The sequence below is a fragment of the Salvelinus namaycush genome, chromosome 34 (genome assembly GCF_016432855.1).
Source record: "Salvelinus namaycush isolate Seneca chromosome 34, SaNama_1.0, whole genome shotgun sequence".
NCBI classification, from domain to species: Eukaryota; Metazoa; Chordata; class Actinopteri; order Salmoniformes; family Salmonidae; genus Salvelinus; species Salvelinus namaycush.
This window is the reverse complement of record NC_052340.1, coordinates 30,988,818-31,013,794: the sequence shown is the minus strand read 5'-3', so window position 1 is coordinate 31,013,794 and position 24,977 is coordinate 30,988,818. Positions and strand designations below refer to the sequence as shown.

Genomic DNA, 24,977 nt, shown 5'->3' with positions numbered 1-24,977 from the left:
TATAACATCATTAAAGCAAAATGACTGGGCAGAAAAGAAGAGCGGCAGGATATCAGTTTAACATGTGGTGGGACACAAGGATGGCTAAACTCTCATGGGGTCACAGGAATGATTTCAGGGGTGGACGTTTGGACTAGGGGTAATAATAAACATATTTCACATCAATCCAAATGGCATTCTTAAGAGTGGATAATCATACAAAAAATCTTCTTCCATTTCTATTTCACAAATTCTGTACAGGCTATGCATGAGCAGTGTGTGGATGTGTGTACTCCCCCCCCCCCCCCCCCCCCCCCCACCCACCCACCCGCATCCTGGTAAGGGAGAAGTCCTTTTTGGGCCTCTGTGGGTAGGCAGGTATAGTGAGAGGTAGGACAGGGAAGTTGTGTGCAGCTAAAACCAATCACATCTGCTTTGAGCAGAAAGAGAAGGCAATATCACAGCACTGGCTGTTCAATTACAATATTGTCTTCTTTTCTTTTTACCAAACATTCTTCATCTTTTCTTGATTCACTAGCTTGTCCATTTTCTCTGCACTAGCTCGGCCATTTTCTCTGCACTAGCTCACCCATTTTCTCTGCACTAGCTCACCCATTTTCTCTGCACTAGCTCATCCATTTTCTCTGCACCAGCTCATCCATTTTCTCTGCACTAGCTCATCCCTTTTCTCTGCACTAGTTCATCCGTTTTCTCTGCACTAGCTCATCCGTTTTCTCTGCACTAGCTCATCCATTTTCTCTGCACTAGCTCATCCATTTTCTCTGCACCAGCTCATCCATTTTCTCTGCACTAGCTCATCCCTTTTCTCTGCACTAGTTCATCCTTTTTCTCTGCACTAGCTCATCCATTTTCTCTGCACTAGCTCATCCATTTTCTCTGCACTAGCTCATTCATTTTCTCTGCACTAGCTCATCCATTTTCTCTGCACTAGCTCGGCCATTTTCTCTGCACTAGCTCGGCCATTTTCTCTGCACTAGCTCATCCATTTTCTCTGCACTAGCTCATCCATTTTCTCTGCGCTAGCTCATCCATTTTCTCTGCGCTTAGCTCATCCATTTTCTCTGCGCTAGCTCATCCATTTTCTCTGCGCTAGCTCATCCTTTTTCTCTGCTCTAGCTCATCCATTTTCTCTGCACTAGCTCATCCATTTTCTCTGCACTAGCTCATCCATTTTCTCTGCACTAGCTCATCCATTTTCTCTGCACTAGCTCATCCATTTTCTCTGCACTAGCTCATCCATTTTCTCTGCGCAAGCTCATCCATTTTCTCTGCCCTAGCTCATCCATTTTCTCTGCACCAGCTCATCCTTTTTCTCTGCACTAGCTCATCCATTTTCTCTGCACTAGCTCATCCATTTTCTCTGCACTAGCTTATCCATTTTCTCTGCACTAGCTTATCCATTTTCTCTGCACTAGCTCATTCATTTTCTCTGCACTAGCTCATCCATTTTCTCTGCACTAGCTCGGCCATTTTCTCTGCACTAGCTCGGCCATTTTCTCTGCACTAGCTCATCCATTTTCTCTGCACTAGCTCATCCATTTTCTCTGCACTTGTCTCTTAAAAGTTTGTATTTTTTAAAACTTAATCTTTCTTATTCACATTCTCACCCTCTTTTCCTACTTACTCAACATATCTGGTAGGCTTTCTGTTCCTCACTATGGAAGAGGATAACACCCATCTGATCTTGACACGGGCCACTGCTAGGGTAGTGGCTATGATGATAGCCAGCTGTAGGTACTAATGTGTCAAAACACGTTTCTTTCCATTGCATGCGGCTTGGTATTAGCTTAAGGGTAGTGGCTAAAGGGTCATGAATAAGGGTAGTGGCTTGGAATGAAGAAAAGTGGTTTAAGGATAAAGCCTGCAATGGGTGAAGTGGTTTGAGGTTAGTGTTTGCAATGGCAGTGGTTGAAGGGTTAGGGTGGTACTGTTTTGATGATGTAGCCACTATCTAGCAGTGTGTCCATTAAACACCAATCATTCCCCTCTGAATGACTACCTCCATCTTTCATTACTCAGTCCAGAGGAACCTGCACAGCTCGACACAGCGTCCACAGCGTCCACTTCCTACTCCAGCAGTCTCTGTCGTGCACTCATGCCCACCCGTCCCCTTGCCACTCTCCTTGACCCCACAGTGGGGCCCAGTCAGACTTCAGACCTCAGTCTGTTGCTGCATCTCTACGGTGTGTGTCCCACCCCGTTGGAGCTCATCCATACTGTCAAAGTCACTACCGCCCGCCTCAGAGTCGTCAAAACCGCAGGGGGCCGACAAGTCCGAGGCCGATGATGCGTTCACTGACAACCTCCTATTCAGCGACACATTATCATCCATGTCCCCGCCTCCCGACATGATCGCCCCACCCACAAAAGTGCTGAACTCCTCCCCTCCCAGCCCGCCTTGCCCCGCCTCCCCCAGGGGCAGCTGGTGTGGGGGCAGGTATTGGCTGGGGTGGAAGTGTGGGCGGGGGGACCTGTGGCGTCCGGTGCTGCCACTAACACTCCCACTCAGGGTGCTCTCCTTGGAGGCGGGCTGGGTGGCGGGCAGGGTGTCGTAGGGGTGCTCCTGGTACTCCTCCAGGGGAGTGGGGAGGGGAGGCGGGAGCTGGTCCTGGGTCAGGAACTCTTCCTCATGAGGAGGTGGGAAATCACTGTCGATGTCGTAGCCCCCGAGGTAGTAGTCTGAATCCAGGTCCCGGGCGCTGCCCCCCAGGCGAGAGCTGCCCCCCAGGCGAGAGCTGACCCCCAGTCGGGAGGCTGAGGCAACCATGTCTCCGAGGCCGCTGGCCTCGTAACTGGGCACCTCCTCGATGTTGGGTAGACGTGAGTTGGGCATCCAGTCAGACGTGTCCCAGTGATATGCTGGAGGAGGGAGGGACAGAGTTAGATTACATTTAGTAGACACAATCTCTGCCAACATGCCCGATGGACAGTTACAATCTGCAGGTTCATCTGGCATGTTAGTGGACAACTACAGTCTGTCTGCAGAGGTCCATTGGGCACGTTAGTGGACAACTACAGTCTGTCTGCAGAGGTCCATTGGGCATGTTAGTGGACAACTACAGTCTGTCTGCAGAGGTCCATTGGGCATGTTAGTGGACAACTACAGTCTGTCTGCAGAGGTCCATCGGGCATGTTAGTGGACAACTACAGTCTGTCTGCAGAGGTCCATTGGGCATGTTAGTGGACAACTACAGTCTGTCTGCAGAGGTCCATTGGGCATGTTTGTAGATAACAAAAACACAGTTAGACGTCAACCACAGCACGGGGAACATCCTGTACAGTGAACATGTTAGCTGTGTTTTGAAGGTTTCACAACATGCAGGAGGGAGGCCTGGGAACGTCAGGTCAGGGGTCACAGTTCAAAAGGTCACAGCATGTCAGGGTTCAGGAGGAGTCAGGGTGGCACTTCGGAACAGCCAAGCCATGGTGAGAGATCAGAGGCTACTGACCGATGGGATCATTCAACGTAAACAAACACATCACAGCTTGACATACTTCCAAATGTTAACCAGGGAATGTTTCACAAAGCAATAAACTGTAAAATTCAAAACAAAAACAAAGAACGGAGAGACAGAAAGACAGTAAGACAGACAGACATTAAGACAGACAGACATTAAGACAGACAAACAGTAAGACAGACAGACAGACAGACAGACAGACAGACAGACAGACAGACAGACAGACAGACAGACAGACAGACAGACAGACAGACAGACAGTACATGCATCAAAGGAAATTACAAAACAAAAGTGAGAAGCACTAAAAAGTAAAAAACAAATCTCAACAAAGCAACGTCAGCGAGGATAAACTCATTAAAAGCAGTAACAACAAAACAACACGCTCGGAGGTGGGATGCAAATGCAATGCAGTGGGAGGATCAAACATCACACGTCACAGGCAGCAGGCAAAAGCAAATGAATGTGAAAATTGGCCAAACTGAGGAAGAACGGCCACAAGGCGCGTTGGAGAGTGAGTGGTTGTCATGGGAGATGAGCGAAGCCTCTCCACCCCGGCAACGTGCCAACTCCAAGGAAGTATCAGGACTGCTCAGTCAGCACAACAACACTGTGACGGGGGAAAACACATGCTGGGGTGTGTGTGTGTGTTGGCAGGGGGCTAGGAGTAATAAACCACACAAACACAGTGAGCTGGAACGGAGACTGAGGAGAGAGAGAGAGGAAGAGAGAGAGAGAGTGAGAGAGAGAGAGAGAGAGAGAGAGAGGAAGAGATAAAGAGAGGGAGAGAGAGAGGAAGAGAAGGAGAGAGGGGGAGAGAGGGGGAGGAAGAGAGAGAGAGAGGGAGAGAGAAAGTGAGAGAGAGAGAGAGGAAGAGATAAAGAGAGGGAGAGAGAGAGGGAGAGAGAGGGGGAGAGAGGGAGAGAAAGGGAGAGAAAGGGAGAGAGGGAGAGCGACAGGAGTAAAGGGGAGTGAGAGAGATGAGATGGATTGATGTGAGATGAAGAGAAAGGGGGGGGGGGGGCACCTCTGTTGTAGCTCTGACCTTGATCCATGACTGACACTGTCAGGTGGGAGAACAGGAGAAGAGAGAGCTTTAGCTTGTTAGTGTGTGTTTGTGTTGGAGGTGCCAGACAGGTGTTTGCGAGGCTTAGGATCGGACCATCTGAGATTCCCATCCACCCGAATGTTTAATATATCAATGTATTTATGTATCGGTAATGTGTCCATTTATTTATGTATGTGTAATATGTCAGTCTATTTATGTATCGGTAATGTGTCCATTTATTTATGCATGTGTAATATGTCAGTGTATTTATGAATGTGTAATATGTCAGTGTATTTATGTATGTGTAATATGTCAGTTTATTTATGTATGTGTAATATGTCAGTTTATTTATGTATGTGTAATATGTCAGTGTATTTATGTATGTGTAATATGTCAGTTTATTTATGTATGTGTAATATGTCAGTGTATTTATGTATGTGTAATATGTCAGTGTATTTATGTATGTGTAATATGTCAGTGTATTTATGAATGTGTAATATGTCAGTTTATTTATGTATGTGTAATATGTCAGTTTATTTATGTATGTGTAATATGTCAGTGTATTTATGTATGTGTAATATGTCAGTGTATTTATGAATGTGTAATATGTCAGTTTATTTATGTATGTGTAATATGTCAGTGTATTTATGTATGTGTAATATGTCAGTTTATTTATGTATGTGTAATATGTCAGTGTATTTATGTATGTGTAATATGTCAGTTTATTTATGTATGTGTAATATGTCAGTTTATTTATGTATGTGTATTTATGTATGTGTAATATGCCAGTGTATTTATGTATGTGTAATATGTCTGTTTATTTATGTATGTGTATTTATGTATGTGTAATATGTCAGTTTATTTATGTATGTGTAATATGTCAGTTTATTTATGTCTGTGTAATATGTCAGTTTATTTATGTATGTGTATTTATGTATGTGTAATAAGTCCGTTTATTTGTGTATGTGTAATATGTCAGTGTATTTATGTATGTGTATTTATGTATGTGTAATATGTCAGTTTATTTATGTATGTGTAATATGTCAGTTTATTTATGTATGTGTATTTATGTATGTGTAATATGTCAGTTTATTTATGTATGTGTAATATGTCAGTGTATTTATGTATGTGTAATATGTCAGTTTATTTATGTATGTGTAATATGTCAGTTTATTTATGTATGTGTATTTATGTATGTGTAATATGTTAGTTTATTTATGTATGTGTAATATGTCAGTTTATTTATGTATGTGTATTTATGTATGTGTAATATGTCAGTGTATTTATGTATGTGTAATATGTCAGTGTATTTATGTATGTGTAAAATGTCAGTTTATTTATGAATGTGTAATATGTAGGTGTATTTATGTATGTGTAATATGTCAGTTTATTTATGTATGTGTAATATGTCAGTTTATTTATGTATGTGTAATATGTCAGTGTATTTATGTATGTGTAATATGTCAGTTTATTTATGTATGTGTAATATGTCAGTGTATTTATGTATGTGTAATATATGTCAGTTTATTTATGTATGTGTAATATGTCAATGCACATGTTGTGAGTAACACTGATTCAGCCCTGACCTTTTTGCAGTGGTGTAAAGTACTTATTAAAAAAATACTTTAAAGTACTACTTAAGTCGTTCTATTTGTTGTTTTTTTTTTGTTTTTTTTTTAAATTTTACCCCCTTTTCTCCCCAATTTTTCGTGGTATCCAATCGCTAGTAATTACTATCTTGTCTCATCGCTACAACTCCCGTACGGGCTCGGGAGAGACGAAGGTCGAAAGTCATGCGTCCTCCGAAGCACAACCCAACCAAGCCGCACTGCTTCTTAACACAGCGCGCCTCCAACCCGGAAGCCAGCCGCACCAATGTGTCGGAGGAAACACTGTGCACCCGCCCCCCTTGGTTAGCGCGCACTGCGCCCGGCCCGCCACAGGAGTCGCTGGAGCGCGATGAGACAAGGATATCCCTACCGGCCAAACCCTCCCTAACCCGGACAACGCTAGGCCAATTGTGCGTCGCCCCACGGACCCCCCGGTCGCGGCCGGCTGCGACAGAGCCTGGGCGCGAACCCAGAGACTCTGGTGGCACAGCTAGCGCTGCGATGCAGTGCCCTAGACCACTGCGCCACCCGGGAGGCCCTCTACTTAAGTCGTTTTTGGAGGGATTCTGTACTTTACTACTTATATTTTTTCACTACCTTTACTTCACTACTGTCACGCATGATCCCTCTCCGGCCTCTAGGTCACCAGGCTGCTCGTTATGGCGCATACCTGTCACCATCGTTACGCGCACCTGCGCATCATCAGACTCACCTAGACTCCATCACTTCCCTGATTACCTTCCCTATATATGTCACTCCCTTTGGTTCCATCCCCAGGCGTTATTGTTTCTGTGTCATGTCTGTGCGTTGTTCGTGTTTGTTATTTTGTATTATGTTGTGTTTATTTATTAAAACACTCACTCCCTGAACTTGAAACCTGACTCAGCGCACATCGTTACAACTACATTCCTAAAGAAAATAATGTACTTTTGACTTTTTAATTCATACATTTTCCCTTTCCCTGGTCCAATTCACACACTTATTAAGAGAACATCCCTGGTGATTTCTACTGCCTCTGATCCGACGGACTCACTAAACACAAATGCTTTGTTTGTAAATGATGTCTGCGTGTTGTAGTGTGCCCCTGGCTATCTTATTATTATTATTTTTTTAAAGAACATTGTGCCGTCAGGTTTGCTTAATATAAGCAATTTTAAATGATTTATACTTTTACTTTTGATACTTAAGTATATTTTTTGCAATTACATTTACTTTTGATACTTAAGTATATTTAAAACCAAATACTTTAAAACTTTTACTCAAGTAGTATTTTACTGGGTGACCTTTACTTTTACTTGAGTGATTTTCTATTAAGGTATCTTTACTTTTACCCAAGTATGACAATTGGGTACTTTTTACACCACTGCCTTTTTGTCAGACCCCCCCCCCCCTCCCCCATGAACCCTAATGTGTGTGTGTGTGTGTGTGTGTGTGTGTGTGTTGAGGCTTGACACTTCAACATATGGGTTCCATGTAAGCTAGGTATTTGATGTGTACTGAAAATATAAAGCCTACAGTATGTGTGTACTTTGAGTTTACATTACATGTACATCATGCCTGAAGTACATGATTTTCAAACCACAGCACTGTCATGCTATTGTCATGGAGAACATTGGCATGGCATCTCATAGAGAGGGAGGTAAGTGCAGGGAGAAGTAAAGAGAGCATCAGAAGGATAGAGAGAGAGAGGATGGATGAGACATGGTACCTTCGTTTTCAATAGTGTCGACTGCATCATTGACCAGTCGAATGACGGTCACTATGGAGGCTTGTTGAAGAGAATCAGAGGGAGGAGACACGGTTTGAGACACAGGAAGTTGACAACAGGCTGCCAGGAAGCAGAGCTACTATTGGCTGAAGATGGGATCAACACTAGAGACGTGTAGCATGGGAGGTGTCTGATCAAAAGCTTCATATGGAACCAGACTTAGAAGACCTACACTCTTAGAAAATGTTTTGCTATCTAGTACCTAAAATACGTTTTTGGCTGACCCCATAGGAGAACCATTTAGAAGAACCCTTTTTGGTTCTAGGTAGAAAGAACCCTTTCGGGTTCCATGTAGAACCCTCTGTGTAAAGGGTTCTACCTGGAACCAAAAGGGTTCTTTCTACCTGGAACCAAAAAGTGTTATCCTATGGGGACAGCCAAATAACCCTTTTTGGAACCTTTTTTTCTAAGAGTGTAAGAGGGGACTAACACAGAATCCATGTGCATTTGCTCATCCAAGTATTGGAGAGTATCCCCAGTACACACACACACACACACACACACACACACACACACACACACACACACACACACACACACACACACACACACACACACACACACACACATATGTATACATGAGGTAGGGCTGTGCTCAGAGAGACGAGAGCTAGACTGTTAAATTATGTTCTGAAGACATTCAATGAAAACCAGATAAATAGAAAAATAACAACCAAATGGAGAAATTAAATGGAATGAACATAATAATGACATCACATCCACTGGAGCGGTCAGCCGAACTGATTCAGATTGTTCTGTGGCCTGATTGGCTAATATCAGAGACAGATATTATGTGAAATGTGATCATCTTGACAGTGAAGCGGTTCCATTAATTATGAATGAATGAAGCATCAATGTTGATATGTCAACATTGCATTTCAGCTATGTACAGCTATGTTCAGCTATGTACATAGTAGCAACACACTATGATTATGTAGATTCACATGTGGATGTCAGTGATTTTTGCAGAATGACCTGAGTGATCCATGTTGATCAAGAAACAACCCTTTATAACTCTCTAAGTAAAAATAACTACTACTGACTTTTTCCCAATACCAAAACGCCACAAAAACAAAGCACAAGTTCCATAACAATAACAAAAACAACACAGCACAATATAACACAACACATAAACAACCACCTAAAACCTGAACTGGCTTCTGCCAACAATTGGAACTGCAATATCAACGACTACAACCATGGAAAGACATGGGAAAGAATGTGCTAGAATGACAAGTTAACAAACACAACAGAGCTGTGTGGATGGAAGCACAGTATTATTCCTCTTATGTCAGATGTCTGTCTGTGTGCACACTGTCACACTGTCACACTGTCACTTCTAAATGAAAACAACAATCTGACAGGTATGGAAATCAACTAACACACTGTCACACTGTCACTTCTAAATGAAAACAACAATCTGACAGGTATGGAAATCAACTAACACACTGTCACACTGTCACTTCTAAATGAAAACAACAATCTGACAGGTATGGAAATCAACTAACACACTGTCACACTGTCACTTCTAAATGAAAACAACAATCTGACAGGTATGGAAATCAACTAACACACTGTCACACTGACACTTCTAAATGAAAACAACAATCTGACAGGTATGGAAATCAACTAACACACTGTCACACTGTCACTTCTAAATGAAAACAACAATCTGACAGGTATGGAAATCAACTAACACACTGTCACACTGACACTTCTAAATGAAAACAACAATCTGACAGGTATGGAAATCAACTAACACACTGTCACACTGTCACTTCTAAATGAAAACAACAATCTGACAGGTATGGAAATCAACTAACACACTTTCACTTCTAAATGAAAACAACAATCTGACAGGTATGGAAATCAACTAACACACTTTCACACTGTCACTTCTAAATGAAAACAACAATCTGACAGGTATGGAAATCAACTAACACACTGTCACACTGTCACTTCTAAATGAAAACAACAATCTGACAGGTATGGAAATCAACTAACACACTGTCACACTGACACTTCTAAATGAAAACAACAATCTGACAGGTATGGAAATCAACTAACACACTGTCACACTGTCACTTCTAAATGAAAACAACAATCTGACAGGTATGGAAATCAACTAACACACTGTCACACTGACACTTCTAAATGAAAACAACAATCTGACAGGTATGGAAATCAACTAACACACTGTCACACTGTCACTTCTAAATGAAAACAACAATCTGACAGGTATGGAAATCAACTAACACACTGTCACACTGTCACTTCTAAATGAAAACAACAATCTGACAGGTATGGAAATCAACTAACACACTGTCACACTGTCACTTCTAAATGAAAACAACAATCTGACAGGTATGGAAATAAACTAACACACTTTCACTTCTAAATGAAAACAACAATCTGACAGGTATGGAAATCAACTAACACACTTTCACACTGTCACTTCTAAATGAAAACAACAATCTGACAGGTATGGAAATCAACTAACACACTGTCACACTGTCACTTCTAAATGAAAACAACAATCTGACAGGTATGGAAATCAACTAACACACTGTCACACTGACACTTCTAAATGAAAACAACAATCTGACAGGTATGGAAATCAACTAACACACTGTCACACTGTCACTTCTAAATGAAAACAACAATCTGACAGGTATGGAAATCAACTAACACACTGTCACACTGACACTTCTAAATGAAAACAACAATCTGACAGGTATGGAAATCAACTAACACACTGTCACACTGTCACTTCTAAATGAAAACAACAATCTGACAGGTATGGAAATCAACTAACACACTGTCACACTGTCACTTCTAAATGAAAACAACAATCTGACAGTTATGGAAATCAACTAACACACTGTCACACTGTCACTTCTAAATGAAAACAACAATCTGACAGGTATGGAAATCAACTAACACACTGTCACACTGTCACTTCTAAATGAAAACAACAATCTGACAGGTATGGAAATCAACTAACACACTGTCACACTGTCACTTCTAAATGAAAACAACAATCTGACAGGTATGGAAATCAACTAACACACTGTCACACTGTCACTTCTAAATGAAAACAACAATCTGACAGGTATGGAAATCAACTAACACACTGTCACACTGACACTTCTAAATGAAAACAACAATCTGACAGGTATGGAAATCAACTAACACACTGTCACACTGTCACTTCTAAATGAAAACAACAATCTGACAGGTATGGAAATCAACTAACACACTGTCACACTGACACTTCTAAATGAAAACAACAATCTGACAGGTATGGAAATCAACTAACACACTGTCACACTGTCACTTCTAAATGAAAACAACAATCTGACAGGTATGGAAATCAACTAACACACTGTCACACTGTCACTTCTAAATGAAAACAACAATCTGACAGGTATGGAAATCAACTAACACACTGTCACACTGTCACTTCTAAATGAAAACAACAATCTGACAGGTATGGAAATCAACTAACACACTGTCACACTGTCACTTCTAAATGAAAACAACAATCTGACAGGTATGGAAATCAACTAACACACTGTCACACTGACACTTCTAAATGAAAACAACAATCTGACAGGTATGGAAATCAACTAACACACTGTCACACTGTCACTTCTAAATGAAAACAACAATCTGACAGGTATGGAAATAAACTAACACACTGTCACTTCCAAATGAAAACAACAATCTGACAGGTATGGAAATAAAACAATTCACTTTATTAAAATAACTGGATTAAAAAACGAGAAAAAACATGAACAGATTATATGAAACACATAAATCAAACAATACCATTGAGGACAAATAAACTAACACACTGGATATCAAATTGTTTTCCTGAAACACTTTTATAACACAGCAGGAGTAAATGCATCTGTTGGAGAGAGGGTGTTAGGAAACAACAAACACTCTATAAATTACGGGGTTCCCATAGTTTTTTGTTAATCACAACATCTCTCTTTTAATGACCTAACATTACACCCCCCCGACTCCTCCCCTAGTCTCCTGTCTCTTAGGTGTTAGCAGATCTAAATGAACTGTTATTGACGCAATATGGCGATGGCGCGACCTCATCCAATGTGCTTTAGGGAGCTTCAGCCATATTGCTTTTAAATACAGTATCTGGTACTTCTGAATCTGCAAACACCTAGGGGTAATGATAGGGGGTTAGGGGAAGACAAGAAAGACTAAGTTAAGTGTTGCTATCGGACCGGATGGCAGACTAGCTCACTGTCGCTATGGGTGTGGCCAGAAAGAGGCACGAGAAAGGAGGGGCATGGCTTACCGTTGTCGTCGCAGGAGTCGGAGTGGAAGGAGCTCAGTGATTGGACCTCAGAGTTGCTGCCCTTGTTGCTCCCTGAGAAACAGGTCATCTCTTCGCCCATATCTACCATTTTACCTGCAGGGAGAGGTCAGAGGTTAAAGGTCAGGGCGTCTGAGGGCGGTGGGAGCAGGCCAGGGAGAGTTGGCCCTCAGCGTGGTTAGTCACTGAAGAACAGGCTCGTTAGTACCAGGGCTGTCTTTGTTGTGGCACAAATCACACACACACACTTTGGCTCCATCGACAACAATGCTGGCATCGAGAGCTAGATGTACCCCACACACACACAGACACACACACACACACACACAGACACACACACACACACACTTTTGATTTGGGAATCAAAGCCAGCTCATAATTAGGATGGTCTTGATAAACTGAACGTGATGATCTCTGAGTGTAGTTCTGTGTAATATGAATATGAATGAATATGGAAATGGAACAACAATGCACTCCCCCTCAAGGGTTCTTTGAAAAGAGAATCACTTGGAGGGATACTCAATCACACAAACGGACATTTGAATATATAGTATGCATGAATACACACACACAAGACACCACAAACACGTATGAACAAAGACTGTACCACACACAAACAGGTTCAAACACATCACACTAATGCATAACTATGTCCCCCCACCCACACACACTGACCCTCGTCGCTGTCCCAGGGGCTCTTGTGGATGGAGTCACAGTCAGAACGACAGGGCGAGACAGGTGGCAGGTTGGGCGCAACGCTACACACCACCACCCCCCTCCGCACTGTGCCTCCCAGAATCCTGGGTGACTCTGGGTGGAAGGTGCTCATCTCAGTGTGTTCCACGCCTCTCCCATCTGCAATCTTCTCCAGCGTGGACCGCGGATCACCTTGGAAACAGGGTGTGTATGCCATGGGCCTCACAGGCACCTGGGGCGGGCCGAGCATCCCAGCTCCGCCACCTATCACCGTGGCGCACAGCCCCGCTTCGGCGTACAGGTTCAAGGGGTCTCCCGGCGTGCAGCGCAGGGTCTTGAACTGAACCCCGTTGGCCTTGTTTAAGAGAGCTGCTGTTGCTGGATCTTGGACCAGCGTCAAGTTGTTACGGGAGTAGTTCTTCTGGAACACCTGGAGACAAAATATATTTTTGCTATTTCTTGTAAAACAATATATAGGATTAAAGATGTAGGATCTTAATTTGAGCCAGTTTCTGAGGCAGGAAAATAATCCTGCAGCAACAGGAAATATGAATTAATGGACATTTTTGTAGGGGTTGATACATTTTTCATTCGGGAAAATCAAGTCTGACATTTCTTTGGAAATTAGAAACTTCAGAAGCCTTTTCAAACCTTAAATACAATACAAGCTTTAAATGTACTACATCGCAGGACAGTGTGATCAACTTAAGATCCTACATCTGTAAAACCGACGAAGGCTGAATTATTTGATACAACTTACACATTTCATCGTAAAAATAAAAACACGCAATAATAATTAAACAACACAATACAAATACCTTCTTACGGAAGGCGATGAAGAGGATGATGAGGGTGACGATGACGAAGAGGACAACAGCAATGCCGATCAGTTCTTCTTTCCCCACCATGGCGTGTCCAGCCTGCATGTCTGGTACCACCACGGGCCGCAGGCCGCAGAGCTGGCCCACGAAGCCCGCCGTGCAGTTGCAGTAGAACGAGCCGTGCGTGTTGACACACACACCGCCGTTCTCACATTCTGCTTCGCCGCCCGTGGCTCCGCCCCGCTCACACTCGTTTACGTCTTCCTCGCACCTGGAGAGGGTGAATGGAGGAAGGAAGGGAGAGAAGGAAGACGAGAGAGGGATGAGGGGAGAACTTTGCTTGGTAATTAGTTTGGATAGTCTATACACTCCAAAAACTTGAGGAAGGTATCAATATATCTAAACCTCTGTCACTTCAGTTGGCACTAAAACAAATTGTCACAGATAGTTTGTGGGACATTTAATAATTGCCTGACTAAAACTGATTAAGACTCTCCTTTCATTTGGAGGTGGGAGGAGAGACATGTAGAGAGGGTGATAGAGGACAGCTCAGGGACTCCTAGGGTGTTTCTCAAAATGCATACTACCGTGCTCCGAGCATGCAAATTGGAGCACAGGAGGGTCGGAGTATGAGTCCAAATCAAAGTATGCGAAAGGGAGCATGGAGGGCACTTCTTGAATGCATACTCCGTTTGTATATATTTTAAGCTTTAACGGAAAGTATGAAAAGAAATATGACGCAACCACGTAAAAAATTAAGCATTGGCTGAAGCGAGAGAAAATACACTCTGACTTAGGAATGAAATGTTGCCTATTCACATCTCATATGTTGCCTGACTACACTATTTTTATCTTGATACGTTAATAAATACAGGCTGTGTTAATTTTTGCATGTTTACCTGCCTACGTACCCTATATAGCAAGCCCATAATAAGTAAACAGGGCTAACTGACTAGCTACTAGTACTGTTAGCTAGCCAGATAGCCACAAAGAATTGTTAGCTAGCTACACACGAAGAATGGACAGCTATCTTGCATAAAAATCGTTTTAGGTAATTTTAGCTTTTTTAACTAGCTTGCTAGCTAGATTATTACGATTTGCACATCAAGCTGATAATTATGAAGTAAAACATTTGCTTTGTGTATATCTTGTTTCGTCTATTGTTGTCGTCATTGTCTTGGCTGGAAGAAGGTTCAGTGAAAGGGAGATACAGCGTGAGGTAATACAATAGGGGGAGATGCAGAGTGAGGTAATACAGCAGGGGGAGATGCAGCGTGAGGTAAAACAGTAGGGGGAGATGCAGCGTGAGGTAATAAAGTAGGGGGAGATGCAGCGTGAGGTAATACAGTATGGGGAGATGCAGCGTGAGGTAATACAGTATGGGGAGATGCAGCGTGAGGTAATTCAGTAGGGGGAGATGCAGCATGAGGTAATACAGTAGGGGGAGATGCAGCGTGAAGTAATTCAGTAGGGGGAGATGCAGCATGAGGTAATTCAGTAGGGGGAGATGCAGCATGAGGTAATTCAGTAGGGGGAGATGCAGCGTGAGGTAATACAGTATGGGGAGATGCAGCGTGAGGTAATTCAGTAGGGGGAGATGCAGCATGAGGTAATTCAGTAGGGGGAGATGCAGCGTGAGGTAATACAGTAGGGGGAGATGCAGCGTGAGGTAATACAGTAGGGGGAGATTGCAGAGTGAGGTAATACAGTAGGGGGAGATGCAGCATGAGGTAATACAGTAGGGGGAGATGCAGCGTGAGGTAATAAAGTAGGGGGAGATGCAGCGTGAGGTAATACAGTATGGGGAGATGCAGCGTGAGGTAATACAGTATGGGGAGATGCAGTGTGAGGTAATACAGTAGGGGGAGATGCAGCGTGAGGTAATACAATAGGGGGAGATGCAGAGTGAGGTAATACAGTAGGGGGAGATGCAGCGTGAGGTAATACAATAGGGGGAGATGCAGTGTGAGGTAATACAGTAGGGGGAGATGCAGCGTGAGGTAATACAGTAGGGGGAGATGCAGCATGAGGTAATATAGTAGGGGGAGATGCCGCGTGAGGTAATACAGTAGGGGGAGATGCAGAGTGAGGTAATACAGTAGGGGGAGATGCAGCATGAGGTAATACAGTAGGGGGAGATGCCGCGTGAGGTAATACAGTAGGGGGAGATGCAGAGTGAGGTAATACAGTATGGGGAGATGCAGCGTGAAGTTATACAATAGGGGGAGATACAGTGAGGTAATACAGTAGGGGGAGATGCAGCGTGAGGTAATACAGTAGGGGGAGATGCAGCATGAGGTAATTCAGTAGGGGGAGATGCAGCGTGAGGTAATACAGTAGGGGGAGATGCAGCGTGAGGTAATACAGTAGGGGGAGATTGCAGAGTGAGGTAATACAGTAGGGGGAGATGCAGCATGAGGTAATACAGTAGGGGGAGATGCAGCGTGAGGTAATACAGTAGGGGGAGATGCAGCATGAGGTAATACAGTAGGGGGAGATGCAGCGTGAGGTAATACAGTAGGGGGAGATGCAGTGTGAGGTAATACAATAGGGGGAGATGCAGCGTGAGGTAATACAATAGGGGGAGATGCAGAGTGAGGTAATACAGTAGGGGGAGATGCAGCGTGAGGTAATACAATAGGGGGAGATGCAGTGTGAGGTAATACAGTAGGGGGAGATGCAGCGTGAGGTAATACAGTAGGGGGAGATGCAGCATGAGGTAATATAGTAGGGGGAGATGCCGCGTGAGGTAATACAGTAGGGGGAGATGCAGAGTGAGGTAATACAGTAGGGGGAGATGCAGCATGAGGTAATACAGTAGGGGGAGATGCCGCGTGAGGTAATACAGTAGGGGGAGATGCAGAGTGAGGTAATACAGTATGGGGAGATGCAGCGTGAAGTTATACAATAGGGGGAGATACAGTGAGGTAATACAGTAGGGGGAGATGCAGCGTGAGGTAATACAGTAGGGGGAGATGCAGCGTGAGGTAATACAGTAGGGGGAGATGCAGCGTGAGGTAATACAATAGGGGGAGATGCAGCGTGAGGTAATACAGTAGGGGGAGATGCAGCGTGAGGTAATACAGTAGGGGGAGATGCAGCATGAGGTAATACAGTAGGGGGAGATGCAGCGTGAGGTAATACAGTAGGGGGAGATGCAGCGTGAAGTTATACAGTAGGGGGAGATGCAGCATGAGGTAATACAGTAGGGGGAGATGCAGCATGAGGTAATACAGTAGGGGGAGATGCAGCATGAGGTAATACAGTAGGGGGAGATGCAGCGTGAGGTAATACAGTAGGGGGAGATGCAGCATGAGGTAATACAGTAGGGGGAGATGCAGCGTGAGGTAATACAGTAGGGGGAGATGCAGCGTGAAGTTATACAGTAGGGGGAGATGCAGCATGAGGTAATACAGTAGGGGGAGATGCAGCATGAGGTAATACAGTAGGGGGAGATGCAGTGTGAGGTAATACAGTAGGGGGAGATGCAGCGTGAAGTTATACAGTAGGGGGAGATGCAGCGTGAGGTAATACAGTAGGGGGAGATGCAGCATGAGGTAATACAGTAGGGGGAGATGCAGCGTGAGGTAATACAGTAGGGGGAGATGCAGCATGAGGTAATACAGTAGGGGGAGATGCAGCGTGAGGTAATACAGTAGGGGGAGATGCAGCGTGAAGTTATACAGTAGGGGGAGATGCAGCGTGAGGTAATACAGTAGGGGGAGATGCAGTGTGAGGTAATACAGTAGGGGGAGATGCAGCGTGAAGTTATACAGTAGGGGGAGATGCAGCGTGAAGTTATACAGTAGGGGGAGATGCAGCGTGAGGTAATACAGTAGGGGGAGATGCAGTGTGAGGTAATACAGTAGGGGGAGATGCAGCGTGAAGTTATACAGTAGAAGGGAGTGCGAGTGATTCTCAAATGAAATGTTTCATATGTTCTCCACACTTTCGTCCTCACAGGATTGTAGTCAAGAGAACGCGGTCAGAGAATGCACACGGAGCATGAGGGTGTGGAGCACGGTACTATGCATATTGAAAAACAACACTAGTCTCATATGTTCACAATCAAATAACGAACACGCTGAAGTTGACTTTCCTGATCTTTCTCATCTGAAATTAAAATGGCTTTGATGATGGAACAAGCTGCTGGCGTGTGTGTGTGTGCGTGTGTGTGTGTGTGTGTTTCAGCAAGTAATAAAAGCGCATAAGTGCATTAATTAGTGAGCTTGTGACTGTAGCTCATCCTCATTAAGACTGCCTGTAGCCTTGATTTCTGAGGCATTAGATATTCTAATGTAACCCAGTGGAACACCCCTAAACCCCTGGAGACAAGGAGACAAGCAGAATGAAATGTCGTATTTTTTTATCTTTCAACTCTTTGAGTGAATCTTACAGGCTGCAGGCAGCTTGGGGGCAATGCCTCTCCCGAGTGGCACAGCGGTCTAAGGCACTGCATCTCAGTGCTAGAGGTGTCACTACAGACCCTGGTTCGATTCCAGGCTGTATCACAACCAACTGTGATTGGGAGTCAAATAGGGCGGTGCACAATTGGCCCAGTATCGTCCGGGTTAGGGTTTGGCCGGGGTAGGCCGTCATTGTAAATAAGAATTTGTTCTTAACTGACATGCCTGTAAAGGATAAATAAAAAATATAAATTATACTCATCTGCCTATCACTGTAGAGAATGGCTGGTGTATACTGCCACCCAGTGGTAATGATGAGGCATTGCATTTACAGTGATGTTATTTATGACATACATTATATTATTTCCACTACTTGGGCCAGTAGGAAGCTGAACTGGTTAAAACAAACAGCTAATTTAAAAGGTGGGTGTTTATGTGTCTCTCTGTGTGTGATAAATGGGTGTTATATTCTGTGTGTCTGAGACAGTCAACTCCATGGGTGTATGTTCAGGACAGGAGTGTGTTGGCGTGTACACTGTATGTTTACAGTGTGATCATTAGTGTGATAGTAACTCACGTGATGCCCTTGAAACCTCTCCTGCAGCTGCAGAGGAAAGCGTTGCCGATGGCTTTGCACACACCGCTGTTGTGGCAGGGGTTGGGAACGCACGCCGTGATCTCAGTTTCACAGCGCCCCCCAGTGTACTGGGGACCGCAACTACAGGAAAAACCTGACAGAGAGAAGAGGGGGAGAGAGAGGGAGAGAAAAGAGATGGAGAGAAAAAAAGTACATTTACATTTGAGTCATTCAGCAGACACTCTTATCCAGAGAGACATTCAGTTAGTACAGTCATCTTATGATAGCTAGGTGAGACAACCACATCACAGTCATAGCAAGTACATTTTTCCACAATAAAGAAGATATCAGCAGAGTCAGAGCTAGTAAGGGGATCAAGTGTGTGTTAAATTAAGTATTCTGCATACAGGTGTAGTGCTACAATTGAACAAAGCATTCAGACCATCACAGCAGATTCAGAACACACACACACTCATTCTCCATCACACACACATACTCCATCACACACACACTCATACTCCATCACACACACACACTCATACTCCATCACACACACACACTCCATCACACATACACACTCATACTTCATCACACACACACACACACACACACACACACACACACACACACACACACACACACACACACACACACACACACACACACACACACACACTCATACTCCATCACACACACACACACTCATACTCCATCACACTCATACTCCATCACACACAAACTCCATCACACACAAACTCCATCACACACAAACTCCATCACACACACACTCACGCTCCATCCCACTCACGCTGCATCACACACATAGGAATGTGTTCAGTGCCGTGGAGACTAGTGTGTGCATTGTTTGAGCTTTGGCGGTGCTGCCAGGGATAGTTGGCCTCGGGTTGACGAGAGCTTGCCAGCCTAAACACAAACACACACACCTCTGGGAAATCACACGGGTACACATACACACCTCTGGGAAATCACACGGGTACACAAACACACACACCTCTGGGAAATCACACACACACACACACACACACACACACACACACACACACACACACACACACACACACACACACACACACACACACACACACACACACACACACACACACTCACGCAACTGGGAAATCACACAGACACACACCTTCAGGAAAACGCACACACACACACAGCGGGATACCGGAATACATACACACACACATACACCGATAACCTTTACAAAGAGGTCGGGCATGCCAAAAACTGATCACAAAAATTACAACAAAAATCCCCATTAACTGAACCTTATTAAAGCCAGGACAAACATGACAAGTCCCAGAATGCCGTGCTCTTTTCAGAGCGCTCCGCCTCTCGTTGTGAATGAGAAATGCGAGCGGGGAGACCGGGAGAGATCAACCCACGGGAGCGTTAAGTCACTCTCTCTGTGTTGAGACTTGGCCTCGATGTGTTAAGTCAGCACGTTAAGTCAAGGGGTCACCCTGCTGAGTCCAGGCTGGGAATTTCGATAGAGATGACATTTAACCAGGCTTCCCTATTGACTGCAGTAAAATGCCAAAGGATGAAAAAAAACAGATGTGTCTTGAGCCCTCACTGTAGTTAGATTTTAAAAGGATACGATTCGTTCATGTAGGCCTTTTGACTTCAGACAAAAAGAGGAGAGATATGAACAGACAGAAAAACTAGGAGCAGCTCAAGAGATATGACAACACAAAGAGAGGAAGATAAGGAGAGAGAGAAGGCGATCACGATCAGGCAGACAAAAAGGAGTAGACAGAAACGGGCAGACAGATACAGGCAGATAAAAAGGGAGATGAAGGAGTATAGAAGTGTCACGACTTCCACCGAAGGTGGCTCCTCTCCCTGTTCGGGCGACGCTCTTGGGTTTGTGCGGGATTGTTCGTGTAGCTGTCATTTTGTTTGGGTTGCGTTTTGGTTTGTTCTGTTGAACAGGTGTTTTTTTCGGGACTACGTTCCTGTTGTTTTGTGGCTACTGTTATGGTCCTGTTCCTGTTCTTTGGACTTCTAAATAAAACGCCCTTTCTTGCAATTCACTCTCTCCGGCGCCTGACTCCACACTCACCTCTCCTAGGGAGAAACTGACAAGAAGGCTATTTCACAATCACACCTTTGGGAAAAACAGTGGGTCAAGGACAGTTTAATTAGGAGTTAATTATGGATTAATAATAGAATAACGTTGAGGGGAGATCCAGATTTCTGGAGCGGTTATAGTCTGCCGGCTGGCTCAGGGGCACAGGCTGGCACAGATCACCATCCATCACCCTGGTGCTAAACGCTAATCAATCAAACAATCAATCAGGAAATCTTCCTATCAGTATGTGTATTATGGACACTAAAGGTCACCAATAATCTCTGTCCTCGAGAGCTACAGAGTGGTGCAGGCTTTTGTTCCAACCCAGGCTGTTTGTTTCACACGTGCACCAGAGGAGGCTGGTGTGATGACCAATAGGAGGACGGGTTTATTTTAATGGCTGGATTGGAATAAATGGAACAGTATCAAACACAACAAACATATGGAAACCATGTTTGACTCTGTTCCATTTATTCAATTTCAGCCATTACAATGTCCCGACCACATCCATGTCCATCTTGCAGTTCACCAGACTCACCACCGGAGGGCAGGCTGTTGCAGGTAGCGCCATGGGGCAGGTGTGAAACAGAGTGAAACGAAGACAGAGGACCATGGATAGAAGGAGGAAAGGAAACGAGAAGAGAAGGAGAGGGTGTGAAACAGAGTGAAACAGAAGACAGAGGACCATGGATAGAAGGAGGAAAGGAAACGAGAAGAGAAGGAGAGGGTGTGAAACAGAGTGAAACAGAAGACAGAGGACCATGGATAGAAGGAGGAAAGGAAACGAGAAGAGAAGGAGAGGGTGTGAAACAGAAGACAGAGGACCATGGATAGAAGGAGGAAAGGAAACGAGAAGAGAAGGAGAGGGTGTGAAACAGAAGACAGAGGACCATGGATAGAAGGAGGAAAGGAAACGAGAAGAGAAGGAGAGGGTGTGAAACAGAAGACAGAGGACCATGGATAGAAGGAGGAAAGGAAACGAGAAGAGAAGGAGAGGGTGTGAAACAGAGTGAAACAGAAGACAGAGGACCATGGATAGAAGGAGGAAAGGAAACGAGAAGAGAAGAGAGGGTGTGAAACAGAAGACAGAGGACCATGGATAGAAGGAGGAAAGGAAACGAGAAGAGAAGGAGAGGGTGTGAAACAGAAGAAAGAGGACCATGGATAGAAGGAGGAAAGGAAACGAGAAGCGTGAAACGAGAGAATGGGAGACAAGAAAGGTTGAATGAAGAGAGCGAGAGAGGACAAGTTCATTTAGGGTCATTCAGAGTAGAGGCAGACAAATCCTCTGCCAAATCCTCTGCCAAGTGTCCCCATGAGACATGCTAATTACATTAGCCACAACATGCTAATTAAATCTACTGTGGGGTCTGTCTAATCCCAGGGGTCAGATACACACTCAAAATGCCCCTGGTGGATTATGACCATCAACTTGTTATCATTATAGTATTTATACAATCAGACAGAGCGGTTGCTACAGTGCAGATCATGCAGATGTCAACAATGTCTACTGTACAGCTCTCTGAAGGACACTTTTGTTTGTGTGTATATTTTTGTGTGAGAATGTGAGTGCATCATCATGCATATACATTGATACGATACATTAGTGTATATCTGTGTGTGTGTGTGTGTGTGTGTGTGTGTGTGTGTGTGTGTGTGTGTGTGTGTGTGTGTGTGTGTGTGTGTGTGTGCGTGTCCTCACCAGTGCAGGTGCAGCGTGTGGTCCTGTGGAAGCGTGGCGACACAAAGCTAACCCTGGGTGTGCTGTAGGTGATGAGCGCGTGAGAGTCCAACACAATGCTCTGCTCACATTGGGCCCCACGACACTCAAGCCCAGAACAGTTCTTATCCAAGATGGCCGACACCCTCAGCACTTCCTCCAGCTGCCTCCGGGAGGCGCTCAGCTTCTGAGTCAGGTACGCTGCCTTGTAGAAACCTCCCCCAGCCGTCTCCACGGCAACCAGCAGATCCAGCTGGCTGGTCCCGCCCACGGGCTGCAGACTGAGCACGTGCAGCGCGTCCTGCTTCTGCGTCGCCGCGGCAACCTTCAGAACTTTCACCACGTTTTTCAGATGTGTGGCCACAAAGTCGTGTGGTTGCACACTCTCGAAACGCACTGTCACCGCCTCGCGCAGCATCTCTGGTGATGCCTGCTCCACGTGCACGCTCACAGCCACGGGCACGGCAAAGCGTCCGTCACTCACGCTGGCGTTGAGGGAGTAGCGACCGGCATCCAGGCCGCCCAGGGCTATGATCTTACCGTCTCTCGGACTGATCTTGAAGAGGGAGCGTTGAGACGGAGGGGCGTGGCCGAAGGTCAGGACATCGTAGGGGTCTGCGTCAGTGGCGTGCAGCTGGCCGATGACTCCTCCAGGAAACTCGTCCTCCATGGTGATGATGTGGACCTCCAGGGGTAGCGCTACGGGCCGGTGAAGGCTCTCCTCAATCACACGCACCGTCAGGGTAGAAGAGGAGGACAGACGGGGCTTACCTGAGTCCCTTACCTGGAGGTAGGGGAGAAGCAAAGGGTTAACACAAAGCCAAAAAACATCAATCACAATGTAATCCCATGTGTGATTTAGTAGCACAGACCTTCCACAAGCTAGCTGGTTGTAAGACCTGCTACTAACACTAACAGGGTTGACCAGCTGGTTATAATACCTGGTGCTAACACTAACAGGGTTGACCAGCAGGTTGTAAGACATGGTGCTAACAGTAACAGGGTTGACCAGCTGGTTATAAGGCCTGGTGCTAACACTAACAGGGTTGACCAGCTGGTTATAAGACCTGCCACTAACACTAACAGGGTTGACCAGCTGGTTATAAGGCCTGGTGCTAACAGTAACAGGGTTGACCAGCGGTGTAAGGCCTGGTGCTAACAGTAACAGGGTTGACCAGCAGGTTGTAATACATGGTGCTAACAGTAACAGGGTTGACCAGCAGGTTGTAAGACATGGTGCTAACAGTAACAGGGTTGACCAGCAGGTTGTAATACATGGTGCTAACAGTAACAGGGTTGACCAGCAGGTTATAAGACATGGTGCTAACAGTAACAGGGTTGACCAGCTGGTTATAAGGCCTGGTGCTAACAGTAACAGGGTTGACCAGCAGGTTGTAAGACCTGGTGCTAACAGTAACAGGGTTGACCAGCTGGTTATAAGACCTGGTGCTAACAGTAACAGGGTTGACCAGCTGGTTATAAGACCTGCCACTAACACTAACAGGGTTGACCAGCTGGTTATAAGGCCTGGTGCTAACAGTAACAGGGTTGACCAGCTGTTATAAGACCTGGTGCTAACAGTAACAGGGTTGACCAGCAGGTTGTAATACATGGTGCTAACAGTAACAGGGTTGACCAGCTGGTTATAAGAAATGGTGCTAACACTAACAGGGTTGACCAGCTGGTTATAAGACCTGGTGCTAACACTAACAGGGTTGACTAGCTGGTTATAAGACCTGGTGCTAACACTACAGGTTGACCAGCTGGTATAAGACCTGTGCTAACAGTAACAGGGTTGACCAGCAGGTTGTAATACATGGTGCTAACAGTAACAGGGTTGACCAGCAGGTTGTAAGACATGGTGCTAACAGTAACAGGGTTGACCAGCTGGTTGTAATACATGGTGCTAACAGTAACAGGGTTGACCAGCAGGTTGTAAGACATGGTGCTAACAGTAACAGGGTTGACCAGCAGGTTGTAAGACATGGTGCTAACAGTAACAGGGTTGACCAGCAGGTGTAAGACATGGTGCTAACACTAACAGGGTTGACCAGCTGGTTATAAGGCCTGGTGCTAACACTAACAGGGTTGACCAGCTGGTTATAAGACCTGCCACTAACACTAACAGGGTTGACCAGCTGGTTATAAGGCCTGGTGCTAACAGTAACAGGGTTGACCAGCAGGTTGTAAGACCTGGTGCTAACAGTAACAGGGTTGACCAGCTGGTTATAAGACCTGGTGCTAACAGTAACAGGGTTGACCAGCAGGTTGTAATACATGGTGCTAACAGTAACAGGGTTGACCAGCTGGTTATAGACCTGGTGCTAACAGTAACAGGGTTGACCAGTCAGGTTGTAATACATGGTGCTAACAGTAACAGGGTTGACCAGCTGGTTATAAGAAATGGTGGCTAACACTAACAGGGTTGACCCA

The 24,977-nt window shown here is 44.9% G+C and overlaps 1 protein-coding gene across 1 annotated transcript in view; it reads right to left on the bottom strand.

Annotated features, from left to right (window-relative positions):
- Positions 1-318: 318 nt before the first annotated feature.
- The window catches only part of LOC120028483 (protocadherin Fat 3-like), a 79,902-nt gene continuing 55,243 nt past the window's right edge, over positions 319-24,977 (bottom strand). Inside the window, exons 15-22 of the mRNA XM_038973687.1 lie at positions 22,527-23,328; positions 18,724-18,877; positions 13,738-14,011; positions 12,899-13,349; positions 12,206-12,319; positions 7,822-7,881; positions 4,483-4,518; positions 319-2,859 (exon numbers count right to left, since the gene is read on the bottom strand). Of these exons, the coding sequence (XP_038829615.1) occupies positions 2,153-2,859; positions 4,483-4,518; positions 7,822-7,881; positions 12,206-12,319; positions 12,899-13,349; positions 13,738-14,011; positions 18,724-18,877; positions 22,527-23,328 (2,598 nt within the window). The 3' untranslated portion in view covers positions 319-2,152. The remainder of the gene's footprint in view (positions 2,860-4,482; positions 4,519-7,821; positions 7,882-12,205; positions 12,320-12,898; positions 13,350-13,737; positions 14,012-18,723; positions 18,878-22,526; positions 23,329-24,977) is intronic.